Source organism: Opisthorchis viverrini (genome assembly GCF_000715545.1).
Source record: "Opisthorchis viverrini unplaced genomic scaffold opera_v5_577, whole genome shotgun sequence".
Lineage (NCBI taxonomy): Eukaryota > Metazoa > Platyhelminthes > Trematoda > Opisthorchiida > Opisthorchiidae > Opisthorchis > Opisthorchis viverrini.
This window is the reverse complement of record NW_008752243.1, coordinates 1-13,038: the sequence shown is the minus strand read 5'-3', so window position 1 is coordinate 13,038 and position 13,038 is coordinate 1. Positions and strand designations below refer to the sequence as shown.

The window sequence follows — 13,038 nt, the reverse complement described above, 5'->3', positions numbered from 1 at the left end:
TCATTGAATACTCATCTGGATTACACGGAATCCACGCTGCTTGTTGCATGCCATCAAGATTTTCTATACGAGACACAAGGAGATAAATACCAAGAAATATATGAATGAAAACGTTTTTGCCAACTTTGATTGCTTTCTGTCTTGGCACCTAGCCACGTGAATCACCTTTTCCCATAGGATGTCGCGACACCGATAAGATGCATCGATAAAGCTGAGAAAAACGTGCCAATAGTGCATCAAGGCAAGAAAGCGTTATTTAATGGGAAAATTTAACAGCCTGTCCAACCAAATCAACAGCACGTAGTTTGACGATAAGCGCTTTCAAAATCTAACGGCAAACAGTCAAAATTTTCCAACAAGTGCGAAATGCTCAAACGGGAACCTACTTTTATCAAGTGCGTTTAAGTCAAGTGGCACAGTAGTCAACCGAGTAGTCTCTTAACCAAAGGATACGTGAACGATACTTCTAAATCCACATTAGCTGATCACACCTAACCATCATATCCTCAAACTAACGTCGTATAGGCTCAGTACTTGACAGACACTCCAAGAATATCGTGGAAAGATGCTATTTAACACCTGCCTTTTGCAACGAAAAGTCAAACTCCATATCTGACATTTCTCCGCCAGAGCTGAGCCAGGAGGTGTGTTCAAATGTAGTTAAGACGGAATTGGCTTACAGCACATTTATCAACGAGAGTGACCTCTAAAATAAAGCTCGTCAGATAGAAAAATGCGCCACTTATCGCGTCAGCCAGCATTCTTGAGTGGATTACTCTTAAAACAAGGTCGGAATACGAGGATAAAAGACTTATCCAGGTACGTGAAAGCTCCTGCGTTTTACCACTAAGGACTTTGTTAGACAACAATTTCACTTGGTTTTTTGAGCTGTGTGCATGTACTTGCAACTAACTTTCCCATCTCGAGGAACCTGACGGCTTAAATGTTACGACCAGATTTGAAAAATGCCCTAAATTGGATGTTTATTTTGCTCCCAAGAGTTTCGTAAGTTAAAAGCCGTTTATACTACTTCCTATTGATGGAGCATACTACTCATGAGGTTGCTTAATAATCTTGGGCAGCTGTTTAACGATTTTGTTCTTCTTAGGGCTCATCAGAAAGGTTCGCTCTTTGATCTTTTTACCAATCTTATATCCTCCTTTAACCTGAATTAGACCCAAGTTGCGTAATAGACTTATTCTCAAACTCATTTAGTTCAAATGGTGGACGCAAATGAGTTTTGCATACTGTGCTAACCAACACCAGAGAAAGCTTTTGTGCAGCTGATTCAGTTGAAGAACGTCATAAACGGAAGCTTACACAGTTGCAAGTAAGCTAACTGTTTAAACCAAATTCGCTAGTAAGTGGTTGTCGTAAATTCACTTTCTTGTCTGAAATACATTATAACTGTATAGGCTGGAGATTTTGTTTCGACTCATTTTTCCTTAAATGGTTCATTTCATAATTTCCGACACCTAAACTTCGTCCCTTCTTAAAATACTGGTATTTAAGGCGTTCTGAGAATAGGCGCCTTATCGAAAACGCGGTCACTTTTCTTGTTGCACACTAATCGTAGATCGCTCCGCTCAGCACTAAACTGCAGTGCCCTGGTTGGTGGTTTTCTTCGTCAATGGAAATTGTGAAACGGAGATTTCCAAGTTTCGACAAAAGAGGAACACGGAAAAGTAATCTGATCTTCGTGCTGTGTTACAAAAGAACGTGTGTCAAGTTAGTTTAGATTCTCATTAGTGAATAAAATCTTCGTTCAAGACAGATAGACAAAGGAAGACGCTCATCTGGTCATGTCGAAAGTGAGTTCACTTGAGGTTTCATTAATTTTGTGTCAAATAAATTTTGTGCATCGCTTAAGATGCTTCCAACGAGTAGGAAAATCTGTGCAAGTTGTGCCTGCTTTAAGCATCACGAGGGCATCTAAGTGTTTAATTCCAGAGCCGAATTCAAAACTATATTAGGTAATGTGCTGTGTTGAAGCGAGATGTAGCCATTTATTTAGCATATTGATGCTTTTTACATAGCAGAAAATACAACCTACTTCTCACAGCCTGTGCTATCAGTAGCAGCCCGAATCGGTTAGCCGTTGACCGACTCAAAGTGCCCCCGTTCTTTGATTCGAGAGGCCTGTATTTCTCTGCCCAGAAAGTCCAGCCTCGTGTGGGGCAAGTATATGTCAACGGGATTTTCCCAAACAGCATAGCCTATGTGAACAGCTTGGTAAAGTATAGGCGACAGGATGCTCGGATGGGGCTAAATAAGTTGGGTTATGTACTAGGATTTCCAGCATATCTTCCCAATAGATTAGAATTTCATCCACTAAAACATCGAATAAAATGCATCTATCTCATTTGGTCAGCCACTCGCAATTAAGATAATCCTAGGGACTATTAAATTGCCCCAGGTTTAACCCTGTCAGTGATCTTCAGAAAGCAAACCATAACAAGACAGTCTGAATTTCTGAAACAATCGACGGGTTAGGCTTGAAAATAGATCGAATATCGAAGAGAATAGGTAAAGATTTTGTTGAATGAAAGGCCCATTTGGCTGTCACATAAGTGCCTAGTTGAACTCTAACCCACGGCTTTTTCCTACCGCCTCTCACCTGCACGTGTGCCGGTTCTAATAGTTGCGTCACACCATCTGAATATACATTCTTGTGCGCATAGGTCCTCCTGTGAAAGGTCACAGAAACTATAATTGAAACAGTAAAGCGAAACATAGATCCGTTCTGCTGGACTTGGAAAGTTGCAATTAAAAGCACACTGCTGATGGCATGACAAGTATCAGACTATTGTTGCTGAACAGCTCAAGTGATGTACTCTGCTCTCGAGTCACTGTTCAACTTCACCGTTCATGTCTTGCCAGCTTCCGAAAGTCCGTATATTTTCAGGTGTTTCAAAGTTGCAAGACATAACTCAACCAGTAAATTCAATCTGGGCATTCTGATATGCGAAGAAAACAATTAGGTTACTTACTGAGTCTCTGCCTGTTCGGCCGATTTGCTTCGTGCCTCTTTTGCAACTTCTCCCGCTCGAATCACTGCACTCTCAACGTATTCTTTAAGCTTGCTTTGTCGCAAAAACTGGAGCTTATTTTTTCGATTGAGTCGCACAATTAGTTGATCCGCCTGGAATTCGCCCTCTTCCCTGGTTCCGTCAGGCAAATATGAGACACCGAATCCGTGTCGTTGATTTTTCGACCATTCGCCAATATATTTGTAATCATTCGAGCGCTCTGTGATTCCATACCCACAGCGTTTGTCTTCAAACCACTGGCCTGAGTAAACTTCGACAAATTGCAAGTCCTCACCAGTTGGCTGCCTGATGCTGCCACCGGTGAGTTTGACGTCAGGTAGAGGAGACTGTTCCATGGGAGATAACGGCCTAGCGCTCTGGGAGATCAGTACAACCTCCGGAATCGTAGATGCTCCAGGCGATCGGAGTAACCGTGATCCATCTGGATCACATACTGATTTACTGAGAGCGTAAAATCTGCTGGAGTCGGTGGAGCACTCCAATTCCATTGCGGAATGTTGTTTACGTAGACGCTTCATAATAGCTCGGCCCAACTGAGCTTTTTTACTCACACAGAATGTTTCTAAAGTGGAACCGGACTTTCGATCTTGATTGGGTTCTATTGAGCATTTGGTTTCAGTTTCACAGGTTTTTGCATCCGTCTCGGTCTCATTTTGGTATTCCTCAGTTTGCATCACTTTTAAATCTGAAGAAGCCTCTTTTTCTCTGTTTGTTGAGTTTACACATGTACGCCGGACACCAAGTCCATGTCGGAGTCCTTTGTTCCATTCACCTGCATATACACCTACGGGGGTTTCAACAGGGTGGGAGAAGGCACGACATGTTTTCAACTACCACACCAACCATTTAGGGCGTGCTAGCATACATTCAAGTCTGTAGAGATAAGATATTTGTCATTCACGTGCACGTTTGGAAACGCAGGCTGTACCAGTGACGTTTTTACTACATTTCACAACCAACTTTAACTCAACCTTTATTTTAATAAAGCAGTAAAATACTAGAGTAGGATTCTCAGCGATCTGATTACGCGATGAACGATACAGAGATAGCTAGTACACAAAAATAGACACACTCTGACTGATGTATATCCGGAACTAGTGGAGTGATCAATATTTTCATGCATGGATATTGACAGCTTAGAAACGGCAGACCAACCTACCACGTGATGAAGTGATTTAAAGCACTGGTAAAATGCCTCGTTTATCTCAAGTTTACAAGCTTTTTCGGTTGGTAATTTTCATATAAATCTTTCCAAAAGACCCATTATCTCTTCCACAATAATGTAAAGAAACCCATGTTGATTAATTTGAAATAGTATTAGGTTTAATCTGTTTCACAAAAGTGACTGCGCTAACTTTAATAATAAGACTCAGACGATTAATCAGTTTGGAAACAGATCTGTTTTCGTCTGTTTCCGAAATCCACGGTTTGATAGAAACCGGAACAAATGGCGGCTTGTCTGGATCAATCTGAGGTATCTGGTGTTTGAATCGTCAAGTGCCATCAGACCAAAACAATTGAGAACAGACGTTGGATGTGACCCAAGAATCACTCTCATCAGTTAATAGCATATCATCAGAAGACTGAACAATTACCTAGAAATCCTTGCGTTAAAATGCGCATAGACCCTACTTGGCAGACCCTGCTTGGCAGAAGGTTTATCTGAGAAAGAAGAACTCAATGGCTATCAGATGCTGACTCCGAAATGCACGTAGAACGTTGAAGTGCGTCGCTAACGATGGTGAGTCTTAGCAGTAGCTATAGTTTGTTAGCAAGAACGAACGTCAGACTTGGAAAAGTAAACGGAAAGTAGTCTCTCCCAGACAAATGAATTGAATTCAGAAAATGGGGGTGTCCATTTTGTGCCTGCCGACGTCATTGGAGAGCTAAATAGTCAAACCATCCACTAGTTCAGACAAACCTGAAGAAGACATTCAGATATCTGTCAAGACTTTTTCACCCGGATGATTCAAACAATTAGTAGAAACCAATGTTCTGCCATTTTGGACGTACGGTAAGGACGTACGTTCGATACGTACGGCGTAATATCATTCAACATTGTTGAAACGCTCCCTTCGCACCTGGAAGTTGACAGCTAATAGAAGACTATTGAAGGCTCCCTGGAGCCTTATGTTCGCTGTGTATGTAAATTGAAAAAGCACACTATCTAGCTTTTACAGATTGTTGGCGGAACCTCGTTCTCACCCATAAATTGAAATTTGATAGCCACTAAAATGTAGATCACAGAGAATGACCTTGTCACGTAATCTGATAATAAGTTCCTTTAAGCACAACTGTTGATATGGTGGCTACCGATATGTCTCATTCTGGCAGTCCCAATTGAACACGTGATGCCACGGTTTGAAGTGGCTGACTGTGTTAACCACTGGTCCCGCGTATGGACCGGCTGTTTCAGGTGCGCATCCAAGCGGGGAGAAACATATTGGTCACTTAGACAGAGCACGCTGCAAAACTTCTTCGGTTTCAGTAAACATTGCTTACGCCTTTTGCTAGTCAATCTGTACTGAGACCATTTATGAAAAATATGCTTCCAAATTGTCCAACACTTCTATTGTCTCATATAGAAAGAAGGAGGTTGATAACCAACTTAAGCAAATAAGTGTGTTCTGCATGCATGAATGTCATTCAATCTATCAATAAACTAGAACGTCCGGTAGATAGACCGAATAGTCTCAACTTTCAGGTTGATAAGTAGATGTCTATTTGTGTCCTTATTTCCTGTAAACTGAAAATTTGTAAAAAAAAATCTGGGTAATAAAATGAGAAAGTATTCTTGAGAAACTGGTTAACTGACAGAGGGGAGAATGGTGGTCGTTGGCTTGTTCGACTATAGAAAAAGAAGGGAGAATAATAATATCCAATAAGATTACAGCAACATTCGTCTCAGAATATTGTTGTTCTGTATTTTGTTCCAGATGTACCGGAACTATTGGACAAAATGACAAAACAACCGGTACCGTACACTTAGCTTACTTCCGTCCGAACAAGTTTCCACTCCAAATCCCTCGAATCGGTTCATATTCCAGCTGCCCTCGTAACTGGTTATGCAGTTGGTGGCGGATTTGACACCAAATGGCCCGCAGGTTCCGTTAGTAAACTGACCTTGGTAGACCCATTTGCCACGAATTTGTTGCCCATTACCATGCCGTTTGCCATTTGACCAGGTTCCTGTGTAACGGTTTCCACTAGGCCATATATACACTCCACAAGTTTCAAATCCGGACTCCCATTCTCCTGAGTATTCTCCCACTCCGTTTGGCCCGATTGCCAAGCCGAGGCCGTGTGCATAGCCCTGAAACCATTGACCAATATAGGTTCCACCGTCGTCAAAATCGAACCGACCAACTTGAGTTTCCATCATCACTCATAGGAGAAGTTACTGCAGATTCATATATAGCTTCGTATGACATTGAATGCTGGCAATTCATCACCACTGTGTGGCATATTGGATTTATGCCATGGCTGTGAATTGGGAGGTAAGACACTCGTTTTGCTGACGTTGAGCTGATCCGGCTAAAATAGACGGAAAGTCCGATTCCCGTTCAGGAAATAAAATCTGGGACGGTATTGCATCAGATATATGTAAGTAAACGAATAAAAATTGGGTGGTTAGATGGTTGGACAGCAAACAGCGAGGTATATCATTTCTGACTCTGAGCATATGCCGAATACTTTAAAAAAAATCGCGTGGTCTTAATTTATAATCTCCGTGGTACCACAATTTCACGCCAAACGTTTCACATAAAATCAGAAACTTTCCAACTTTTGCAACATGCCTGAAGGGAACACTCGGAAATACACAACGCCAGCCTAACGACAGCCAGCGTACTCAAAAATGCGCAGTCTGTTGACAATTGAGGTTTTCAAAAATGACTGGCCTACTCTACGCCAACCAGATGCATGGGACTTAAACGATTTTTGGGGCTGAAACAGATTCGTCTCGACAACACTTTTCATCAAATCGCACACACTAGCGCTTCATCATTGGTCTGTAAATTACCTTGCTGAAGTTCTTTTGTATAGTCGTTGGTTCTTTTTAATACGGATCTGAAAGTTCAACAAACTGTTGATCATTCGTATCCAACTCAATTAGGTGGTGAGAATTCGTGTGACCTAGTCTGGCCTTTCGACTTGATATCACATGGCAGCAAAATGTCTCACGGATATGGAATAGAAAGAAAGTTATCCGTCTGCGTTGCCAAGCCTAAAAACGTTGGTCATTGCTTTTACCTGCAGTGGCGTGAACTGATATCTGATAATAGTTTGATTAGATTTTTCCTGTCAACTTGAGTGAACACGGTTTGCGTTCCCTAATACAATTTCCGCATTGTTACTCCTAGGTCATTTGCCGTCAGACTGCCTTTGATAAATATCCGTTTACCAGAAACTTCCGAAACCTTTGATTTATTGTCTATGACAGATATGTATCCAGTACACGCAATACTCACCAACTGATTTGGACACCAGTTTGGATAATTACACGACAGATGGAGTATTTGGCCTTTACGCTTGATATAACAATAGTTCTATTTTGGATAAATATTCATCGGACCTATCTACGATATGACCATTAATGGTTAAATTTGTTGGACTGCACCGCGAGGAAGCGCTTTGTGTATCCGTGAAAAGCACGAAGGAAAGTAGCAACGGACAGGAGCACGGTCCGAGTGTGCGCAGCTATTCCAAGGGAAGCAGCAGGGAGTGATCAACGCTTATCAATGGTAAATGACGGCGATTTGGTCTGTTTGGGTTCGAGGCTGGTATGTTGGTGCACACCACATAGTTAAGGGATTTGTGCCTCTCCATAAGCTGTAAATGAATAATGCGCGACGGCGAACATTAGCCGCCGGGTAGTTAATTAGGATGAGCGCACAGAAGCTGTTGCTGAGCGTGATGCAAGACAGATGAAGCGGTCGACCCCAGCGCTGAGTTATGTGTAGGAAGTGCTCACAGTGGAATAGGGTATATCAGATGAGGTGATACGCGAAAGTGCAACGAGGGAGGCTTCATTAGCAGCGTGTTATTGCTCACCCGCCCTGCTGCGTACAGTAAGACGATAAGGCTGAGGGCCCTGTGTGACATGACTTTATTTTCAATTGGAACGTTTATGGATGTAGGATACTCTCAGGAACTCAAATCAAGAAACAAAGACTGCTAGGGTTCCTAACGGAGATCTCTTGCTCAAGAGTCTGCCCGCGGATGAGGGAGTGGGGCTGGGTGCCACAGTAGTGCAAATCTTTTGAAAAAACAAGTTACCTTGCCCGTCCTAACTTTCAAGCTGCAGGATCAGGGAATTGTGGCGGTCAGATCTCCACCGACTGACAAACCTGGGATGAGAAACTTTACTGGTGGTAGGTTGAAACCCCCAGGTATGGGCTACAGATGTAGTCAAAAGACTAAACCACGATAAGTTTCAACTTCTTTGCAGTGAGAATTTAAGCCTGTGAGGATGTCCGCATCTACCTGACAACAGCTGAGAAGTGTGTGACTATTTATAAGATAATCCATTCGATGTGGCTTGTCATCACTTTAGGAGTAATGCGTTAGAAACCGACGGGAAATTAGGATGGCAGATTAATTAGAAGTTGATGGATTAGTCTCTAAGTTTGCCGGCGTGAATTTTCATAACAGACTGTGAGAGAACCAAGGGAAAAGAACTGTATACCGTTTTGAGTGACTAAAATATAAGATTCGACAAAGACTACACGAAGTAGTCGAAAACCAGGGGCTGGAACACCATGGATCCGTTGCATGTTTGGTCCACAAAAACTGGCCCCCACGACCGGGCTTCCCAACAGAAACCGGGTAGTTGCAACAACTACTGACCCAGAATTGTATAGTAAAATGAAACAACTTTCATTCATTCTGAGTCGATCCTTCAAGAAATACTATTTAAGGAGATGAACCACTTTCTGGCAGCGCAGTCTTTTTCTGACAGCTTTCCAATCGAGAAACTCTATCTCCCTGTGAAACCCTGGACGATTGCGCCGTGTAGATACTTTGAACGAATGTGGTAGACTACACTCCAGAAATGAAGTGAACGAATGTAGGCGTATCAGAATTATCCTCCCTGTACAGTCAGTCTCCTTTTTTGAAAGGTTTGAAGTCAAACAACGGTGTCACCATTGCTACTTCAACCGAAATTAGCACATGACAATTAACCTTCCAGGAATTGGGCTTTCCGGTGCACTCGATTGCAGTGGAAGCAAACAAAGTCCGTTATTGAAGACAACGACGTTTTGTTTTACCTTGTCAGATAATTTCTTCCTGTTTAATCCGCAAAATAATGCGGTCATGTTACGAAAGTTATTATTCAGGTTAACATAATACGAAATGCTTCATGTTTCAGCTTCAAAAGTTACAAGATTTCTGTGGTCGGTCAACCGATGGATCTGTGATATTGTTCGTTTAGTTACTAAAAAACTGAAATTAGCTCAAATTGGCTTTGTCTGTTCACGCGGCCTTAGCTCAATTGACGAAATGTTTCATAGTTGATTCTTTTGTGAAGTGTAACTAAGTTATTCAAAACTGTGTTATTCAGAAGAGCAAATTCCTAACTAGCCAAACTATCATGAAACTATGGGGTAAACTACACAATTTGATAGAATCTATTGACGCAGGTCGTTTCGCATGCATTCAGGTGCCTTTATGGACCATATATCAACCCAAATGGTTGTGTGGGTTGTGGAGTTGAGCTTAAAGCATAATTGCTCAGAATGGAAAAGCATAATCTTATCGTGCTTCTTAAACAGTATGCACGATTTTAAATCACCCGACAAGTCCCCACTTGGCTTGGTACAAGTCTTTCTTTTGCTCGCACCACCCAGTTAGTCTGGGTAGCAGTTCAGGTACAAAAGACCCACCTGCCTCAACAAATTTTCGTCGGCCTTGAGTAACTCTGGTTTGTCAATGCCGAATAACATTTTGATTAAGACCACATGAGGCAGATGAAATATAGCAGTGCAATTGATAGTCACTGTTTTGATCGTTGTCCTACATACCTACAAATCGCACGTAACATCGGGCTCTGTGAATAACAGAGAAATTTCAGTCTGAGTAGCAGACGGCACACTTTGAGAGACCAACTTCTCTGTTTAAGGCACAACGTTATAACAAACGGTTCTGGGGAATTCCACGTGCCATATAGGATAAATGTGACCGAATACAAGTAATTATTCGTAAATTTTCGTATTTTTCTCGAACAAAGAGTCAATGAGTAAGCCCGCCTTATTCCAACGACTGCCTCGGTGTATCCAGGAATGTGGGAGAAATCCAATTCAAACCGTGTTGTAAAGATAACTGCTGCCATTACTTCTATGATCCAGCAATTACATGCAACAAAAAGGTAGCGATCCAATCGATTCCGGATAGAATTTTCTACCACAATGGATGTATCCAGGAATATGACCATTCACCTGGAATTAGATTATCACATCAATCAATCACTCCTCAATCGTCTTTGGTGTCGGACCAAGTGTAATGTGACTTGACATAGCATAAATTAGGACAATTTCGTCACATTCTTCCACAACATCTGGGACTTAATTGATTTCTAATGTTTCAATCCCAGAAATAACCATGGTATGCAACGATTTTTTTCAGTTCGGACTCATGGCATTTTTGTCAGGAATCGCTCGCATTCAACAATATGTGAATCATGAACAATCCGCTTCGATCTCCTTTTAGTAACCATTTTTAAAAGCATGGGTTGCGCCAATCAACAATATTTGTCAAGTAACCGGCATCCACCACTTGCCAAGGATGCATCTAATTGTTCTAACTTTGATGCAGCGCTACTTTTTACCATTCGCTTGTAGACCTTGATAGAATGCTCCAACATTCCCTAAAAACCAGAAAAATTCAATGACCTTCGATTATTACATGACTGTTTCACAGAATTTACGGGTTTGAAACAATATCAGGGGCTTCCACTAGTTAGTAACCTTTCCTGAAGGTTTTGCTTGGTTAGTGTGCTATTCTTTCACAACCGACAGCCTCTAGCTGCTTTAAGCCATCGAATATAAAAAGACCTTTAAGAAATGGGTGTAAACCACATCTACAAATAATTTAATTTGGCATCGCGTCGTCGACCTTTTCAGGCTTTAAGCCTGTTTGAGTTTGAAGCTAATACATCTTATAGTGTATCACAATGGTAATTACATTGTTTATGTTTTACAGAGCCGAGTTGTGAATACTCAAATCACAAAAGCGTTTTGGTGAATTTTCAAAGTAATCTACGGGTAACTTGCCTAAGGCACGGATATATAATGGCCACTGAAAGTCAAGTCGAAGTAACATGTTTGTCCCTGTTTCCGCTCAGTCCCTAGAAGATGAGTGGAAATGAGCATTCTGAGTAAAAGCCTAAGATAATGAGAACGTTTCATATCTTCACGATATGTGCTGTACTGTTTTTAACCAGTTTGACCATAATTATATTTCCCAAACCTGAGGTATATCTCCAAAGTCGGTGAAACCTACTCTATGAAACGTACTTAGTTTGTGTAGGATTCGTAGATTAAAGCTGCAGTCTGACTTTTCTTTTCAGCCATCTCGACTGTGTTATGCAACCAAAAGTGAGAACTAGTGGATTAATGCACAAACAAAGAGAGTCGGTTAGCCAAGCGTTTGCCAAGAAAAGAACGACAAAGCTTTCTGTAGTATGCAAATGTCTTTTGATTCTATACTTTGGCCATAATGTTTTATTATTTCCAATCCCACAGCCTAATTGCTAGCCCGATTCATGTCTTATCTGGACTAGCTCTCGCTCACCTGCTGTAGATTACAACAACAGCGAGATACCAAAAAGATTCTAAGTGTATCGTTGGCAAACACGTAGCAATAAAAGTAGGAATGATACTGGAAACCGTGCAGTGGACTGCATTTTTGGCTGGTAAATCACAAAGTCAAAATTTGCTGGTTAAATATGTCCGGTGGAAACTCTAAATGTCATATAAAAAAACGACCCGAAACGGATCGAATGGAGCAGAAGTGGTCTGGAACGTTCTAGAATGCCATTTCTATGGACGACCAGGATTGCTTCTAACCCCGTAATTATTGATACATGGGCCTGTAGGTTTACAAATGATGTTGGGAAGACAGTCCAAAATGACTGCCTTCTTAACTAGGCTGACATCCGATTTTGAAGTGCACAGGTAAAACGAAAGGTGGTTGCCGTTCTCAGTTGTGCGCTCAGATGTACTACAAAATGTCTTGGCGGGTTTTCAGCGATATTCATGACGTGTAAATGGAAACTTATACGCCCGATAAATGCAGAACCTAAATTATTCGGTCTGATAAAAAGCAGCTGCGCTTTGCTTTGAAAGTTTCAAGTGTTTCTTCACACTTTAATAAGCTGGGGTCGGAAGTGTGGAACTATGTTTATTCAGAATGCCGATGGCCGGGAATCCTGGGTGTGAGGGACATTACTCAGTTGACTGCAATTCTCAACTTAAGAAAGACTAGAAAGAATATGCCAAATCATGCCTTCTGTGAAGCTGAAGAATGTGAATTTTAAGGCAGACGAGTTTTCAATTCTCAGTTTATTTTGTGTGTTCTGGTTGGTTTGGAGTGAACTGTCATCCTGTAAAAAATTATACGTTGACATAACTCTGTTAGACAATCACTTTTGGTCTCCACTGCAACAGCCCAAACCATCAAACTAAAAGCTTCGACATTCGCTGAAAATTTCTGAAAAGTATCAGTGTGTTTGACGAGGGTTTCGGATTCTTGAGTGCTCTGACAACAGGAAGCACAGCAGTTTAAATAATGAAATTTTTTCTATTACAATTAATTCTTCCATGCATGTCCAAATTGTGCCGTATCAGTATTGCTGGCTGAGGCCAGTAATCACGCCAGATACATTATGCCTGATGCGTCCGTACGCTTATGTATGTATGTATTCCAACATAGCCTCTTCCATTTTAACCTTTGTCTATTCCTGTAAAAATAAAAATTATGGGCCGATGTC

At 41.4% G+C, this 13,038-nt stretch overlaps 1 protein-coding gene across 1 annotated transcript; it reads right to left on the bottom strand.

Annotated features, from left to right (window-relative positions):
* T265_11779 (hypothetical protein) lies at positions 1–6,432 on the bottom strand (the record flags this gene model as incomplete). The annotated part of the gene is made up of 4 exons (XM_009178538.1): positions 1–63; positions 2,618–2,687; positions 2,991–3,834; positions 6,045–6,432. 4 exons carry the CDS (start codon positions 6,430–6,432, stop codon positions 1–3), a joined length of 1,365 nt encoding a protein of 454 aa, XP_009176802.1.
* Between the last annotated feature and the right edge of the window lie 6,606 nt (positions 6,433–13,038).